Source organism: Anolis sagrei, chromosome Y (assembly GCF_037176765.1).
Source record: "Anolis sagrei isolate rAnoSag1 chromosome Y, rAnoSag1.mat, whole genome shotgun sequence".
Classification (NCBI taxonomy): Eukaryota; Metazoa; Chordata; class Lepidosauria; order Squamata; family Dactyloidae; genus Anolis; species Anolis sagrei.
In genome coordinates, this window is record NC_090035.1 from 79,716,090 (window position 1) to 79,734,987 (window position 18,898).

Here is an 18,898-nt window from a genome sequence, read left to right on the forward strand (position 1 = left end):
ACTCATGGGCATTGGGAAATAATACCATAATAATATCAATAATAATAATAATAATAATAATAATACTATAGACTCAGTGAACTTATACCCATGGGGATTGGGAAATAATGCCATAATAATATCAATAATAATAATAATACAATAGTTTCAGTGAACAGTTGCCCATGGGGATTGGGAAATAATTCCATAATAATAATAATAATAATAATAATAATAATAATAATACAATAGACTCAGTGAGCTGGTACTCATGGGCATTGGGAAATAATACCATAATAATCAATAATAATAATAATAATAATAATAATAGTAATAATAATACAATAGACTCAGTGAACTGGTACTCATGGGGATTATTAAATACAACAATAACAATAACAATAATACAATAGATTCAGCAAACGGGTGCCCACGGGGATTGGTAAACATAAATAATTGCTTGACAGTTACTATAGAAAATAGGCCTTCATCATACTATGCCGAATACCTTACATTTTGTATTGACTTGATATTAATATTGAAATACAGTCATTAAATGCAAATGAAGACAAACATAATGTAGCATGGTTTTATTATAAACATACATTTCATTTTTTCCCATTCAAAGTATGATTTCTTTGACCTTTCCCAGAGAGTTCCAGTTAACTGAGAATCAATAATATTAATGGAATTAACTTGATAACAAAAGACGCACAAAGCCTTATCCTAGCTAATTTTAAACAGCTACCCTAAACCATCATCTCGAATGGCAGCCACCCGTCCTTTGCCCTTTTCTTCCAGTAATGATGATGATAAAGCCTCTGAATGCAGAGATACGAAGGTACATCGGAGCCTCTTCCGTCGCCGGCTTTCCACTGATCCCGGCGTGATTCCGGCATCTTATAAATTATTCCCCGTTAATCTCTGGGAAGGCTGGTTTGATCTCATAAATCAGCGCCTTTATCTGAAGCTGGCCTAAAAACAGCATAGGATCATAAAGAAGGGGCACCCAAAGGCCATCTAGTCTGACCCCCTTTCTGCCAGGCAAGAAGACACCATCCAAACCCTCCTCACAGATGGCCATCCAGCCTCTACTTGAAAACCTCCAGAGAAGAGACTCCAATGGACTCCAAAGTGTGGCCTCTATTCCGCTAGAGGCAGAAGGGACCCCTAAAGGCCATCCAGTCTGACACATAAATGAGAAAACTCCATGATCAGTTTGCCATAGGTCTGCAATGTCAGGACCCGTCAATACCACTATATAAAATCCATCTTTTCTTATTTGAACTGGATTACAGAATATGGCTGTGTAGATTCAAATAATCCAGTTCAAATAAAATTATAATAATAATTATTATTATTATTATTTAACCAAATTATAATAATATAAAATAATAATAATTCAGATAGGCAGTTAACACATAAAATATATTATTATATAAGAATTATTATATTATTAATTGATAATTGCATTATATTACCATTATTATTATTACAACAATAATAATTGCATTATATTATTTTATTATTATTATTACAGGGAGAAATGTGCCAAGAGGAAGGTGCGTCAAGCCAACCCTGACTGGGATCGCCTTCCATCTGGAAACCGATGTCCTCACTGTGGGAGAACATGCGGGTCAAGAATAGGGCTCCATAGTCACCTACGAACCCATCGCCAAGACATCACATCTGGAAGACCATCATCCTCGAACTACAAGGGATCGCCTAAGTAAGTAAGCAAATATCCCAGGATATCAAGGCAGAAAAATCCAAGTTATCTGTTTCAAACTGGGTTATCTGAGTCCACATTTACAAATGTAAAATAATAATAATAATAATAATCATCATCATCATCACACCTAGCTCCAGCAGACAAGAGTCCTTTGTCCCACCCTGGTCCTTCCACAGATATATAAACCCACTTTCCTAAATAATAATAATAATCACACCTAGCTCCAACAGACAAGAGTTCTTTGTCCCATCCTGGTCATTCCACAGATATATAAACCCATTTTCCTAGTTCCAACAGACCTCACTACCTCTGAGGATGCTTGCCATAGATGCAGGCGAAACGTCAGGAGAGAATGCCTCTAGACCATGGCCATATAGCCTGAAAAACCCTACAACAACCCAATAATAATAATAATAATAATAATAATAATAATAATAATAATAATCACACCTAGCTCCAGCAGACAAGAGTCCTTTGCCCCACCCTGGTCCTTCCACAGATATATAAACCCTTTTTCCTCGTTCCAACAGACCTCACTACCTCTGAGGATGCTTGCCATAGATGCAGGCGAAACGTCAGGAGAGAATGCCTCTAGACCATGGCCATATAGCCTGAAAAACCCTACAACAACCCAATAATAATAATAATAATAATAATAATAATAATAATAATAATCACACCTAGCTCCAGCAGACAAGAGTCCTTTGCCCCACCCTGGTCCTTCCACAGATATATAAACCCTTTTTCCTAGTTCCAACAGACCTCACTACCTCTGAGGATGCTTGCCATAGATGCAGGCGAAACGTCAGGAGAGAATGCCTCTAGACCATGGCCATATAGCCCGAAAAAACCTACAACAACCAGATGATGATGATGATGATGATGATGATGATGACGCGGGACTTTCTGCCTTGATATCCTGGGATAAAAAGGCTGTGTGGAAGGGCCCTCAAAAAGGACTTGAAGGCACGCAATAGCAAACCATGGCTGGGCAGTAAACAAACAAGGAAATTTCCATCTCAATCTGCATCTCTACTTATCAATAGACATCCATGTTAAACTGCCTCTTTCCCCTTTTTGTTTCCAGTGAGTCATTTACTCCGAGTGAGTACATAACACGGCTAGCTACTCCATCCCCAACACGAGGCAGGGAAATGTGTGCCAGTGTTTTTCCATTTCTCTTTCCACAAAAACCAATCTCCAAACAGTGGGAGGAGATCACGCTCAGCTTCGTAGTAAAGAGAGAGACGGGTCCCTTCTTGATTCCTCCTAAACGCTCCGTGACCAAAAGGATTTCTAGAGCAGAGCAAAGAGGGAGATGGTATTGATTTCAACTGCAGCAATTGAGTACCGTTCTCCCACTTTAACTGTCATGGCTCCATCCTACACCTGGGATTTGTAGGTTGGTGATGTACTTACTTACTTACTTACTTACTCACTTAGATGATCCCTCGTTGTCGGAGTAGGATAATCCTCCAGGGTGGGATCATAGAATCATAGAATCCTAGAATCAAAGAGTTGGAAGAGACCTCATGGGCCATCCAGTCCAACCTCATTCTGCCAAGAAGCAGGAATATTGCATTCAAATCACCCCTGACAGATGGCCATCCCGCCTCTGTTTAAAAGCTTCCAAAGAAGGAGCCTCCACCACACTCAGGGGCAGAGAGTTCCACTGCTGAACGGCTCTCACAGTCAGGAAGTTCTTCCTCGTGTTCAGATGGAATCTCCTCTCTTGTAGTTGGAAGCCATTGTTCCATTGCGTCCCAGTCTCCAGGGAAGCAGAAAACAAGCTTGCTTCCTCCTCCCTGTGGCTTCCTCTCACATACTTATACATGGCTATCATATCTCCTCTCAGCCTTCTCTTCTTCGGGCTAAACATGCCCAGCTCCTTAAGCCGCTCCTCATAGGGCTTGTTCTCCAGACCCTTGATCATTTTAGTCGCCCTCCTCTGGACACATTCCAGCTTGTCAATATCTCTCTTGAATTGCCCAGAATTGGACACAATATTCCAGGTGTGGTCTAACCAAGGCGGAATAGAGCATGGGGAGCATGACTTCCCTGGATCTAGACACTAGGCTCCTCTTGATGCAGGCCAAAATCCCATTGGCTTTTTTTGCTGCCACATCACTAAAGACTTTGGGGAAGAGAGGAAAGTGACCTACAGATCAAAGAGTAGGTAGGCAAAAGAAAGTTAACTAACGTTGGTAAAAGGAGTCCCTAATACTGGATCTCATATCTGTATGGAAGGCCTCTAGAGACAGAGAAAAGCCTCACGACGCTCCCTTCTGAAAAGGTAATAAAGCATTACAGACTTTTGGGAAGAAGGGGTAAAGTGACCCCTCAATGCAGGCAGGAAGCAAAATACCTTCAATTATATCATTCTAAAAACCAGAGATGAAAAATAAAGACAGCAGGATTTCCTTTGTCTCGAACTGCTCTATTCAGTGTGACTTCACTTATCGTGAGTGTTCTGTTCCAGGACCACCCACAAAAAGTGAAAATCCGCAAAGTAAGGACACTATATTAATTTTCATATTTATACATTATTTTAGTATACCTCAGAAAGGTATTGACAGATTAGAGAGATGGGCCAAAACTAACAAAATGAAGTTCAACAGTGACAAATGCAAGATACTCCACTTTGGCAGAAAAAATGAAATGCAAAGATACAGAATGGGGGACGATGCCTGGCTCGAGAGCAGTACGTGTGAAAAAGATCTTGGAGTCCTCGTGGACAACAAGTTAAACATGAGCCAACAATGTGATGTGGCGGCAAAAAAAGCCAATGGGATTTTGGCCTGCATCAATAGGAGCAGAGTGTCTAGATCTAAGGAAGTAATGCTACCCCTCTATTCTGCTTTGGTTAGACCACACCTGGAATATTGTGTCCAATTCTAGGCACCACAATTCAAGAGAGATATTGACAAGCTGGAATGTGTCCAGAGGAGGGCGACTAAAATGATCAAGGGTCTGGAGAACAAGCCCTATGAGGAGCGGCTTAGGGAACTGGGCATGTTTAGCCTGAAGAAGAGAAGGCTGAGAGGAGACATGATAGCCATGTATAAATATGTGAGAGGAAGCCACAGGGAGGAGGGAGCAAGCTTGTTTTCTGCTTCCTTGGAGACTAGGACGCAATGGAAGAATGGCTTCAAACTAAAAGAGAGGAGATTCCATCTGAACATGAGGAAGAACTTCCTGACTGTGAGAGCCGTTCAGCAGTGGAACTCTCTGCCCCGGAGTGTGGTGGAGGCTCCTTCTTTGGAAGCTTTTAAGCAGAGGCTGGATGGCCATCTGTCAGGGGTGATTTGAATGCAATATTCCTGCTTCTTGGCAGAATGGGGTTGGACTGGATGGCCCATGAGGTCTCTTCCAACTCTTTGATTCTAGGATTCTATGATTCTATGATTCTAGGGAGGCTGGTGTGCAGGCCAGAACTTCCTCCGCCGGCTCCGCTTGCCCTCCCATGACTTGGAGCACTTGTGCGGCCACTCCTCCCGGCCCATCCCGAGGATGCCTGCCTGGGCCGGGAAGAGTGGCCTCACAAGTGCTCCAAGTGGCGGGCGGGCAAGTGGAGCTGGTGGAGGGAGTTCCAGCACGCACACCAGCCTCCCTTTCTGAGGCCCACTATAATGAACATAAAGATCACCTGGGAAGGAATCCCACTGGAGCATTGCAGCGCACCCAAATACCTGGGAGTCACTCTGGACCATACTCTTACCTACAAGAAGCACTGCCTGAACATCAAGCAAAAAGTGGGTGCTAGAAACAATATCATACGAAAGCTGACTGGCACAACCTGGGGATCACAACCAGATACAGTGAAGACAGATACATTAGACCACATCTGGAATATTGTGTCCAATTCTGGGCACTACAATTCAAGAGAGATATTGACAAGCTGGAATGTGTCCAGAGGAGGGCGACTAAAATGATCAAGGGTCTGGAGAACAAGCCCTATGAGGAGCGGCTTAGGGAACTGGGCATGTTTAGCCTGAAGAAGAGAAGGCTGAGAGGAGATATGGTAACCATGTATAAATATGGGAGAGGAAGCCACAGGGAGGAGGGAGCAAGCTTGTTTTCTGCTTCCTTGGAGACTAGGACGCAATGGAACAATGGCTTCAAACTACCAGAGAGGAGATTCCATCTGAACATGAGGAAGAACTTCCTGACTGTGAGAGCCGTTCAGCAGTGGAACTCTCTGCCCCGGAGTGTGGTGGAGGCTCCTTCCTTGGAAGCTTTTAAGCAGAGGCTGGATGGCCATTTGTCAGGGGTGATTTGAATGCAATATTCCTGCTTCTTGGCAGAATGGGATTGGACTGGATGGCCCATGAGGTCTCTTCCAACTCTTTGATTCTATGATTCTATGATCTGCCCTTGCGCTGTGCTACTCTGCTGCTGAGTATGCATGCCCAGTGTGGAACACATCTCACCATACTAAAACAGTGGATGTGGCTCTTAATGAGACATGCCGCATTATCACGGGGTGTCTGCACCCTACACCACTGGAGAAATTACACTGCTTAGCCGGTATTGCACCACCTGACATCCGCCGGGAAGTAGCAGCCAATATTGAAAGGACCAAGGCAGAGACATCTCCAGCTCATCCCCTGTTTGGGTATCAGCCAGCACGTCAATGACTTAAATCTAGACATAGCTTTCTAAGATCTACAGAGACACTCGCTGGAACACCTCAGCAAGCGAGAGTCCAAAAGTGGCAGGCTCAAACCCAGCACCTCAACCAATGGCTGATACCAAATGAGAGACTCCCTCCTGGGCACACAGAAGATTGGGCGACTTGGAAGGCATTGAACAGACTGCGCTCTGGCACCACGAGATGCAGAGCCAACCTTCAGAAATGGGGCTACAAAGTGGAATCCTCGACATGCGAGTGTGGAGAAGAGCAAACCACTGACCACCTGCTGCAATGCAACCTGAGCCCTGCCACATGCACCATGGAGGACCTTCTTGCAGCAACACCAGAGGCACTCCAAGTGGCCAGATACTGGTCAAAGGACATTTAACCAGCTACCAAACTCACAAGTTGTGTATTTCTCTGTTTGTTTGCTTTGTTCTGTTAGACTAGTTGTTCTGACACGACAAATAAATAAATAAATAAATGTACATAAATATTTTATATTAATATTTGCAGAAACCCGCAAAACAGCGAGTCTGCGTAAAGCGAACCGCAAAGTAGCGAGGGACCACTGTATACAAGTGTTGCTACTTCTTCCAACCAAGTTGACCATAGAATCACACTGGAAGACCTACTGGACATACCCCAAACCTTTCCATTCCAGATCCCAAAACCAACTCACCTATAGACTAAGATGTCGTCGGAGGAACTGTTGTATTGGATCTGGTACATCCGGATGCCGGGGACGTGCCATGGAGGGTACCACCGGATGAGCACCGAGGAAGAGGTGACTTCAGAAGCCACCACTCCTTTGTCCGGAGAGGCCCCCGTTTCATTGGCACCGATGGGGAGAGCGGCTTTGGCCGAGGTGAGGATGTCGGAGGGCCCCGCGGCCTCGGGCAGCTTGGACCCTGTGCCGTTGGAGAGTTGAGGCAATGGGTTGACCACCAACTCAACAGTGGTGGTGGCTTCTCCGGCGGCGTTGGAAGCAATACAGGTGAAGTTCCCATTGTCCTGGACAGTGGCAATGAGAATCTCCAGCGTGCCGTTGTCGTAGGAGATGGTCCGGGAGGTGTTGGCGATGACCTTGCCCTCCCTGGAGACCCAATGGATGGAAGGTTCTGGATCACCCACCCCACGACAACGAAGGACGGCCCCTTCCCCTTCCGTCACCACCAAAGGCCCCGTGTGACGGGTAATGAATGGAGTCTCACATATAAACTCCTCCTCAGGTATGGTCCAAAAGTATTTCCCAAGAAGGTCTGGAGGAGAAGCGCAGGTCTCCAAGTCATCCTCTCGGGTGAGCCTCCGCAACCACAATAACTCGCAATTGCAATGCAATGGGTTCCCCCCAAAGCTGAGGACCAAGGAGGAGAGCGGGGAACCTTTCGACTTGGCGTAGACAGGGATCCGGAGGAAAAGAGGATCGGGCGGGATCTTCTTGAGCTTGTTGGAGGTCATGTCCAAGCGGGCCAGCTTGAGGAGGTTGGTGAAGACGCCTTCGGGGACGTAATCGATCAAGTTGTGGTCGAGGTTGAGGGAGTTGACGTTGTTGAGGCGGCGGATGGTGTCCCAAGGCACCTGCACCAGGTTGTTGTAGGAGAGGTCCAGATCCTCCAAGGTGGCCGCAAAGTCATCGAAGGCTCCAGGGGAGATGTCCTGCAGCTGGTTGTTGCTGAGGATGAGGTGGCGCAGGTTGGGCAAGCCTTTGAGCTGGTCGGGGCCAATCAGGAGGAGCCGGTTGTTGTCCAAGTGGAGGGCCCGTAAGCCCCGCAGGTCGGCGAAGGCGTAGGGCAGGATCTGGCTGATGGTGTTGCGGGACAGAGTGAGGTGGACCAAGCTGGTCATGTTGGAGAAGTCCTTGCGGCGGATGACGGTGATGAAGTTGTCCGTCAGGCGCAGCTCCACCGTGCGCCGGTCAATGACGGTGGGCACGAAGAGGAGGCCCGTCTTGGTGCAAAGGATGGCCAGGGACGGAGAGAGGTTCTGGCACATGCAGCGCTTGGGGCAAACCTGGGATCGGGCCAGCAAACTGCTCAGGAGCACCAAGAGGCACAGCAGCAGCAGGCGCTCCATGGTGCCGTCAGAAGGGGGCCCTACAAGAAGGAAAGAGAGAGAAAGAGAACAGCAAGTCATCAGGAGAATCACAGAATCAAACAATCACAGAATCACGGAGTCGGAAGGGACCCCACAGACCACCCAGTCCAACCCCAAGAGCCATCCAGAAACACACCATTCACTGCCTGAATATCAAGCAAAAAGTGGGTGTTAGAAATAATATCATACGGAAGCTGACTGGCACAACCTGGGGATCACAACCAGACACAGTGAAGACATCTGCCATTGCGCTATGCTACTCTGCTGCTGAGTACGCATGACCTACAAGAAGCTCTGACCTACAAGAAGCACTGCCTGAACATCAAGCAAAAAGTGGGTGCTAGAAACAATATCATACGAAAGCTGACTGGCACAACCTGGGGATCACAACCAGACACAGTGAAGACATTTGCCCTTGCGCTTTGCTACTCTGCTGCTGGGTACGCATGCCCAGTGTGGAACACATCTCACCATGCTAAAACAGTGGATGTGGCTCTTAATGAGACATGCCACATTACCGTCCACAGGATGTCTACACCCAACACCACTGGAGAAATTACACTGTTGAGTTGGTATTGCACCACCTGACATCCGCCAGGAAGTGGCAGCCAATAGTGAAAGGACCAAAGCAAAAAGTGGGCGCTCAAACAATGTCATACGAAAGCTGATTGGCACAACCTGGGGATCACAACCAGACACAGTGAAGACATCTGCCCTCGCGCTATGCTACTCTGCTGCTGAGTACGCATGACCTACAAGAAGCACTGCCTGAACATCAAGCAAAAAGTGGGTTCTAGAAATAATATCATACGAAAGCTGACTGACACAACCTAGGGATCACAACCAGACACAGTGAAGACATCTGCCCTTGCGCTATGCTACTCTGCTGCTGAGTACGCATGACCTACAAGAAGCACTGCCTGAACATCAAGCAAAAAGTGGGCGCTAGAAACAATATCATACGAAAGCTGATTGGCACAACCTGGGGATCACAACCAGACACAGTGAAGACATCTGCCCTTGCGCTGTGCTACTCTGCTGCTGGGTACACATGCCCAGTGTGGAACACATCTCACCACGCTAAAACAGTCGATGTGGCTCTTAATGAGACATGCCACATTACCGTCCACAGGATGTCTACACCCAACACCACTGGAGAAATTATACACAGTTTAGTTGGTATTGTACCACCTGACATCCGCCAGGAAGTGGCAGCCAATAGTGAAAGGACCAAAGCAAAAAGTGGGCGCTCAAACAATGTCATACGAAAGCTGATTGGCACAACCTGGGGATCACAACCAGACACAGTGAAGACATCTGCCCTCGCGCTATGCTACTCTGCTGCTGAGTATGCATGCCCAGTGTGGAACACATCTCACCACGCTAAAACAGTGGATTTGGCTCTTAATGAAGCATGCCACATTATCACGTGGTGTCTGAACCCTACACCACTGGAGAAATTACACTCTTTAGCAGTATTGCACCACCTGCCATCCGCCAGGAAGTAGCAACCAATAGTGAAAGGACCAAGGCAGTGACATCTCCGGCCTATCCCCTGTTTGGGCATCAGCCAGCACGCCAAAGACTTAAATCAAGAAATTGCTTCCTAAGATCCACAGAGACACTCAGCAAGCAAGAGTCCAAATATGGCAGGCTCAAACCCAGAACCTCAACCAATGGCTGACACCAAATGAGAGACTCCCCCCTGGGCACACAGAAGACGGGGTGACTTGGAAGGCGCTGAACAGACTGCGCTCTGGCACCACGAGATGCAGAGCCAACCTTAAGAAATGAGGCTACAAAGTGGAATCCATGACATGCGAGTGTGGAGAGGAGCAAACCACTGACCACCTGCTGCAATGCACCCTGAGCCCTGCCACATGCACAATGGAGGACCTTCTTGCGGCAACACCAGAAGCACTCCAAGTGGCCAGATACTGGTCAAAAGACATTTAATCAACTACCAAGCTTGCAAACTTTGTGTCTTGTTTGTCTGTTTGTTTGTTTTAATGCAATACAGCTGTTCAGTTCGCTCCTGACACGATAAATAAATAAATAACCACATTTAGCTCCGTAAAGGCATTCCCATATATTCTGATGGCCTGCCAGTGCAAATTATGCTACGGGGTATCATTTGGACAAGTGTCCCATTTTTGCAGGACGGTCCTTATTAATAATCCTATGTCAACACATTTCGAATCACAGAATAACAGAGTTGGAATGGACCCCTAAGTGCCATCTAGTCCAACCCCATTCCACCAAGCAGGAAAATTTCGTCTTATTTTCAACTGCTGAGTTAATGAAACGCAAATCCTTTTTGCGTTTTGAAGTCACTCGGCAGGAACTGAAATAAGCTGAGGACAAAAGAAGGATAGTGGGAGGAAACAGGGACATTTTGATACCGTCTGAACAAATGGGATGGTAGAGAATGAACCAGAATGTTTTCTCCCAAATTGAGAGACTTGGAGGGGATGCTAGTTTAGTTCTGAAACAGAGAATTGGAAAGGAGAGATGGTACATTGTCTCTGGAGTCCACGGTTCAAATCCTTACTCTGGAGACCATGGTTTGAACCTCCATTGAGGAAGTCACACTCTCTCAACCTTGCAAGAAGGCCATGGCAAAGCTCTTCTAAATAATTCTCATTATTGTGTGTCTTCTAGTCATTGCCAAACTATGGCAACCCCAAAGTGACCCTATTACAGGGTTTTCCTGGCAAGATTTGTTCAGAAGAGCTTTGCCATTGCCTTCCTGCAAGGTTGAGAAAATGTGACTTCCTCAATGGGGGTTCGAACCATGATCCTCAGAGTAAGGATTTGAGCCATGGTCTCCAGAGACATAGTCCAGTGGACCATCCATCCTTTCCAATTCTCTGTTTCTGAATGGACACTCCTCAGATATATAGTAAAAGGTAAAGGTTTTCCCTTGACATTAAGTCCAGTCGTGTCCAACTCTGGGGATTGGTGCTCATCTCCAAGATGAAGAGCCAGAGTTGTCTGTAGACACCTCCAAGGTCATGTGGCCAGCATCACTGCATGGAGCACCCCAGAGATAGATAGATTAGATAGATAGATAGATAGATAGATAGATAGGTAGATAGAGAGACAGACGCAACACACCACTTGCTTCACTGCCAACAAAACCTCTGAAGATGCCATTAGCCACAGATGGAGGCAAAACGTCAGGAGAGAATGCTGCTGGAACATGGCCATAAAGCCAGAAAAACTCACAGCAACCCATGAAAGCCTTCAACAGCAGCCTCAAGGCCTCATGTTCAGAAGAGCTTTGCATTCTTGGTTGAGAGATTGTGACTTGCCCAATGAGGGTTTGAACCATGGTCTCCAGAGTGAGGATTTGAACCCTGGCCTTCAGACACATAGTACAATGGACCATCCCTCCTTTCCAGTTCTGTTTCTGATGGACACTCCATATACGAGCTTCATATATATATGCCATCCCCTGCCACACGTTGCTGTGGCCCAGTCTGTGTATATGTGTTTTGTGTGTGTATGTATGTGTATGTGTATATATTTGTGTATATGTGTGTTTGCGTCTATAAAGCTATTGTCCTCCCAACCCTGCTCTATGCCTGTGAGACATGGACTGTCTACAGACGTCACATGCAACTCCTGGAACGATTCCATCAGCGCTGCCTCCGGAAAATCCTGCAAATCTCCTGGGAAGACAAGCGGACAAACGTCAGTGTGCTGGAAGAAGCAAAGACCACCAGCATTGAAGCGATGGTCCTCCAACATCAACTCCGCTGGGCCGGCCACGTTGTCCGGATGTCTGACCACCGTCTCCCAAAGCAGTTGCTCTACTCTGAACTTAAGAACGGAAAATGAAACGTTGGTGGACAGGAAAAGAGATTTAAAGATGGGCTCAAAGCCAACCTTAAAAACTCTGGCATAGACACTGAGAACTGGGAAGCCCTGGCCCTTGAGCGCTCCAGCTGGAGGACAGCTGTGACCAGCAGTGCTGCAGAATTTGAGGAGGCACGAGTGGAGGGTGAAAGAGAGAAACGTGCCAGGAGGAAGGCGCGTCAAGCCAACCCCGACCGGGACCGCCTTCCACCTGGAAACCAATGCCCTCACTGCGGAAGAAGATGCAGAGCAAGAATAGGGCTCCACAGCCACATACGGACCCACAAGGAAATCCATAATGGAAGACCATCTTACTCGTCCAACGAGGGATCGCCTAAGTAAGTAAGTTTGCGTATATATATATATATGTGTGTGTGGTTATGCGCATGCGTTGTATTGTATAATTTGTTTTTTGACTTTTTAAGTCTCTTCTGCTGTGTTTTTCAGTGTTTTTATGAGTGATGGTCACTTGTTGGTCTGAAATGTGTATTGTGTCCAAATTTGGTGTCAATTGATCCAGTGGTTTTTGAGTTATGTTAATCCCACAAACGAACACTACATATATATGTACACACACTCACTCACACATACACTAGCCGTCTCCTGCCATGCGTTGCTGTGGCCCAGTCTGTGTATATGTGTTTTGTGTGTGTGTGTGTATGAGTATATATGTGGTTTTGAGCATGCATTGTAATGTAATTTTTTTGGCTTTTTAAGCCTCTTCTGCTATGTTTTTCAGTGTTTTTATGAGTGATGGCCTGATAGGTATATTGTGTCCAAATTTGGTGTCAATTCATCCAGTAATGACAAATTCCATGAGTGAACATTACATTTTTATTTATATAGAAGATACACACACACACACCACTTGCTTCATCACCAACAGAACCTCTGAAGATGCCATTAGCCACAGATGCAGGTGAAATGTCAGAAGAGAATGCTGCTGGAACATAGCCATACAGCCTGAAAAACTCACAGCAACCCATGAAAACCTTCAACAAGATATCTAAATCATATCGTCGAAGGCTTTCAAGGCCAGAATCACTGGGTTGTTGTAGGTTTCTTTCCGGCTATATGGTCATGTTCTAGAAGCATTCTCTCCTGAAGTTTTGCCTGCATCTATGGCAAGCATCCTCAGAGGTAGTGAGGTCTGTTGGAACTAAATATGGTTGACACCAACTGGAAGACTTCCAGGAAAGGGACATTCTCAGAGCTATGGTGGGCGAAGGCAGGATTCGAACCCATGACCGTTCCAGCCAGCCAATTATCTCTTCTCCCATTCGAGCCAACCTTTTTCCTCTCCTCCATTGGATCGCCATACCTATTATGGGAGATGATTGGGAGCAGTTCTCTCCTCCTTCTCTAGGAAAACATGTGTGTAATTCTTCCCTCGCTCCATCCTCCTTGCCAGAGGCTATCAACACATCTTGTCAGGGCACAATTCCTTTGGTTAATTATGTGCGGCGCAAAGAAGAAGCCGGGGAAGAAAAGGTCTGCTGCTTTCCTTTCTGCTGAATCCTGAATCATAGAATCAAAGAGTTGGAAGAGACCTCCTGGGCCATCCAGTCCAACCCCATTCTGCCAAGAAGCAGGAATATTGCATTCAAATCACCCCTGACAGATGGCCATCCAGCCTCTGTTTAAAAGCTTCCAAAGAAGGAGCCTCCACCACACTCTGGAGCAGAGAGTTCCACTGCTGAACGGCTCTCACAGTCAGGAAGTTCTTCCTCATGTTCAGATGGAATCTCCTTTCTTGTAGTTTCAAGCCATTGTTCCATGTCCTAATCTCCAAGGAAGCAGAAAGGAAGCTTGCTCTCTCCTCCCTGTGACTTCCTTTCACATGTTTATATATGGCTATCATGTCTCCTCTCAGCCTTCTCTTCTTCAGGCTAAACATGCCCAGCTCCTTAAGCCGCTCCTCATAGGGCTTGTTCTCCAGACCCTTGATCATTTTAGTCGCCCTCCTCTGGACACATTCCAGCTTGTCAATATCTCTCTTCAATTGTGGTGCCCAGAATTGGACACAATGTTCCAGGTGTGGTCTAACCAGAACAGAATAGAGCATGGGGAGCATGACTTCCCTAGATCTAGACACTAGGCTCCTATTGATGCAGGCCAAACCTTTTCCCTCTCCCTCATTGGATCGCCATACTTATTATGGAAGATGATCAGGAGCGGATCTCTCCTCCTTCTCTAGGAAAACATGTGTGTAATTCTTCCCTCGCTCCATCCTCCTTGCCAGAGGCTATCAACACATCTTGTCAGAGCGCAATTCCTTTGGTTAATTATGTGCGGCGCAAAGAAGGAGCCGGGGAAGAAAAGGTCTGCTGCTTTCCTTTCTGCTGAATCCTGAAATCCTTGTCACCGAAAGCCCTCCTCATTTACAATTCGATAAGACCCCCCCCCTTCTCCGCCATATAGACCTCTACCCTTGTTCCTCTTCTCCAAACCCATCTTTTCTTTTTCCAGAGCACAAATTGGATTTCTCTCCCTCTGCGCGCATCGTGACGGTGCTTTGCCCTCCGAGACATTTATTTAGCGGCAAAGGTTTCTTGTTTTCTCTTGGTCTAACCCCATCCAAAGGGTCTTTTTTTGGGGGGGGGGGAGCCTTTAGAGACAAAACGCAGGCAGCAGAGGGGGGCCAATCTGGCACAAAATCCTACAAAATCCCTGTTCCTCACGTACTACTCAAGCACCATGCAAGGCTAATGTTCCACATGGTGCTTACAATAACAACAACAACAAGCTGCCTTCATCATTTTTCTGGATTCTTAATCAGGTTTTCAAAAAGGACATTTTGGTTTGGGGTGCATCTACACCAGTGTTTCTCACCCTTCCTAATGCCACAACCCCTTAATACACTTCTTCGTGTTGTGTTGACCCTCAACCATTAAATTATTTTCATTGCTAATTCACAACTGTCATTGTGCTACTGTTATGAATCATAATGTAAACATCTGGTATGCAGGATGTATCTTCATTCACTGGACCAACTTTGGCACAAATATCCTATACGTCCACATTTAAATACTGGTGGGATTGGGGGGGATTGATTTTGTCATTTGGAAGTTGTAGGTCCTGGGATTTATAGTTCACCTACAACCAAAGAGCATTCTGAACCCCACCAACGATGGAATTGAACCAAACTTGGCACACAGAACTCCCACGACCAACAGAAAATACTGGAAAGGTTTGGTGAGCACTGACCTTGAGTTTTGGAGATGTAGTTCACCTACAACCAGAGAGCACTGTGGACACAAAATCTGGACCAAACTTGGTACCAATACTCAATACACTCAAATGTGAACACTGGTGGAGTTTGGGGGAAATAGGTCTTGACATTTAGGAGTTGTAGTTACTGGGATTTACAGTTCACCTACAATCAAAGAGCCTTCTGAACTCCACCAACAATGGAATTGAACCAAACTTGGCACACAGAACTCCCACGACCAAAATAAAACACTGGGAGGGTTTGGTGGGCACTGACCTTGAGTTATGGAGTTGTGGTTCACCTACATCAGTGGTTCTCAACCTGGGGTCCCCAGATGTTTTTGGCCTTCAACTCCCAGAAATCCTAACAGCTGGTAAACTGGCTGGGATTTCTGGGAGTTGTAGGCCAAAAACATCTGGGGACCCCAGGTTGAGAACCACTGACCTACATCCAGAGAGCACTGTGGACTCGAACCATGATGGATCTGAACCAAACTTGGCACAAATACTCAATATGCCCAAATGTGAACACCGCTGGAGTTGGTGAAAATAGATCTTGACATTTGAGAGATCCAATTGCTGGGATTTATTGTTCACCTACAAACATCTGATATGCAGGAGGATGTATTTTCATTCACTGGACCAAATTTGGCACAAATGCCCAATATGTCCAAATTTGAATACTTGTGCGGTTGGGAGGGGATTGATTTTGTCCTTTGGGAGTTGTAGTTGCTGGGATTTATAGTTCACCTACAATCAAAGAGCATTCTGAACTCCACCAACGATGGAATTGAACCAAACTTGGCACACAGAAAATAACTGGAAGGGTTTGGTGGGCCTTGACCGTGAGTTTTGGAGTTGTAGTTCACCTACAACCAGAGAGCACTGTGGACTCAAACCATGATGGATCTGGACCAAACTTGGTACCAATACTCAATACACTCAAATGTGAACACTGGTGGAGTTTGGGGAAAATAGGTCTTGAAATTAGGAGTTGTAGTTGCTGGGATTTATAGTTCACCTACAATCAAAGAGCACTCTGAACTCCACCAATGATGGAATTGAACCAAACTTGACACACAGAGCTCTCATTACCAACAGAAAATACTGGAAAGGTTTGGTGAGCACTGACCTTGAGTTTTGGAGTTGTAGTTCACCTACATCCAGAGAGCACTGTGGACTCAAACAATGATGGATCTGGACCAAACTTGGCATGAGTACTCAATATGCCCAAATGTGAACCTGGTGGAGTTTGGGGAAAATAGGCCTTGACATTCGGGAGTTGTAGTTGCTGGGATTTATAGTTCACCTACAATCAAAGAGCCTTCTGAACCCAACAATGATAGAATTGGGCCAAACGTCCCACACTGAACCCCCATGCCTTGAAGAGACTCACTGGCATGAACCTCCCTCCGACCTTGCACACACTCCCTCACCTGCACATGCACACCACGATGCCATGTGTCGAGCACAACTGCTCTCTCCTCCCTGTTTGGAGTCTCAGAAACAGCCCTCCCCTTGGCTGAGAGGCTGGCCTATCACAACAGAGGAGGGCTTTTGGTGGGAGGATTTCTGTATGTTTCCACAAAGGAAGAGAAGAACAGGCAGAGAGATCTTCAGCCTTCTCTGTCAAAGGGGTGCCTAAGACCATCAGAAATATATGCGATGCACCAGCCCTCTTGGGCACAGAAGAGAAAAGACCTTGTAAAACTATCACTCCCATTATCCTATAGCATTCACTTTGGTGAGGAACCAGCTCTCTATGGTACAGAAGGCAAATGACCTTGTAAAACTACAACTTTCACTATCCCATAGCATTGTGTTTGGAGGATCACCAGCCCTCTTGGGCACAGAAGGTAAGAGACTATGTAAAACTACAACTCCAATTATCCCATAGCATTGAGTTTGGTGGGCACCAATGGTCTTTGGCAGAGAGGGCAAAAGACTTTGTAAAACTACAACTCCCACTATCCCATAGCATTGAGTTTGGTGGGACACCAATTTTATTTGGCAGAGGGGGGGAAAGATCTTGTAAAACTACAACTCCCACTATCCCATAGCATTGAGTTTGGTGGGACACCAATTTTATTTGGCAGAGGGGGCAAAATACCTTGTAACTACAACTACAACTCCCATAGCATTGTGTTTGGAGGATCACCAGCCCTGTTGGTCACAGCAGGTGAGAGACTATGTAAAACTACAACTCCCATTATCCCATAGCATTGAGTTAGATGGGGCACCAGCTTTCTTTGGAAGAGAGGGTAAAAGACCTTGCAATACTACAACTCCCATTACCTTATAGTATTGAGTTTGATGGGCATTAGCTTTCTTTAGCAGAGAGGGCAAAAGGCTTTGTAAAACTACAACTCCCATAGCTTTGTGTTTGGAGTATCACCAGCCCTGTTGGGCACAGAAGGTGAGAGACTATGTAAAACTACAACTCCCATTATCCCACAGCATTGAGTTTGATGGGATATTAGCTTTCTTTAGCAGAGAGGGCAAAAGACATTGTAAAACTACAACTCACATTACCTTATAGCATTGAGTTTGATGGGGCACCAGCTTTCTTTAGCAGTGAAGGCAAAAGACCTTGTAAAACTACAACTCCTATTAACCTATAGCATTGAGTTTGATGGACATTAGCTTTCTTTAGCAGAGAGGTTAAAATACCTTGTAAAACTACAACTCCCATTACCTTATAGTACTGAGTTTGATGGGCATTAGCTTTCTTTAGCAGAAAGGTTAAAAGACCTTGTAAAACTACAACTCCCATTACCTTATAGCATTGAGTTTGATGGGCATTCACTTTCTTTAGCAGTGAGGGCAAAAAACCTTGTAAAACTACAACTCCCATTATCCCATAGCATTGAGTTTGATGGGCATTAGCTTTCTTTGGCAGTGAAGGCAAAAGACCTTGTAAAACTACAACTGCCACGAGTCCATTACACCAGCTTTCCCTCTTTTAAGCCCATCCCAACACTTTGGAGTCAAGCTACTTTGCAAACAAGAGTGACGGAGCTTCCTCTAATCCTCTTGTCGCCTGCCTTTGCCTCCAGTTCATTTCTTTTTTCCCCTCTCCCTCGCTCTCTGGAGTTTATCTGATGGGGAGAACAAATTGGCAGGCCTCGATTTCCCTGCAAATATACGTGTCCTGCGCTTTAATTGGAGACGCTCGTTTTGTTTCTTCCAACAATAACGAGAGCCGATTATCTACCGCCGGCTCTGGCTTCACAAACAGGAATATAAATAACCCAAGGAAAACTCTTGCGCTTTGTCAAGAAGGTTCGCTTTTCCGTGCAAGGAGGGAGGCTTCCGAGTCAAGGGGGCGGCGAATCCGGGTCCGGGTTTTATTTCAGGCTTTAGAAGCGCTCTCCAAGGGGATGAAA

The 18,898-nt window shown here is 45.9% G+C and overlaps 1 protein-coding gene across 1 annotated transcript in view; it reads right to left on the reverse strand.

Moving 5' to 3' along the window:
• LOC137095405 (leucine-rich repeat and fibronectin type III domain-containing protein 1-like protein) overlaps window positions 1-18,898 on the reverse strand; it is a 105,821-nt gene that overhangs the window by 51,862 nt on the left and 35,061 nt on the right. Inside the window, exon 2 of the mRNA XM_067462036.1 lies at window positions 7,027-8,440. Coding sequence (XP_067318137.1) covers window positions 7,027-8,420 — 1,394 coding nt within the window. The 5' untranslated portion in view covers window positions 8,421-8,440. The remainder of the gene's footprint in view (window positions 1-7,026; window positions 8,441-18,898) is intronic.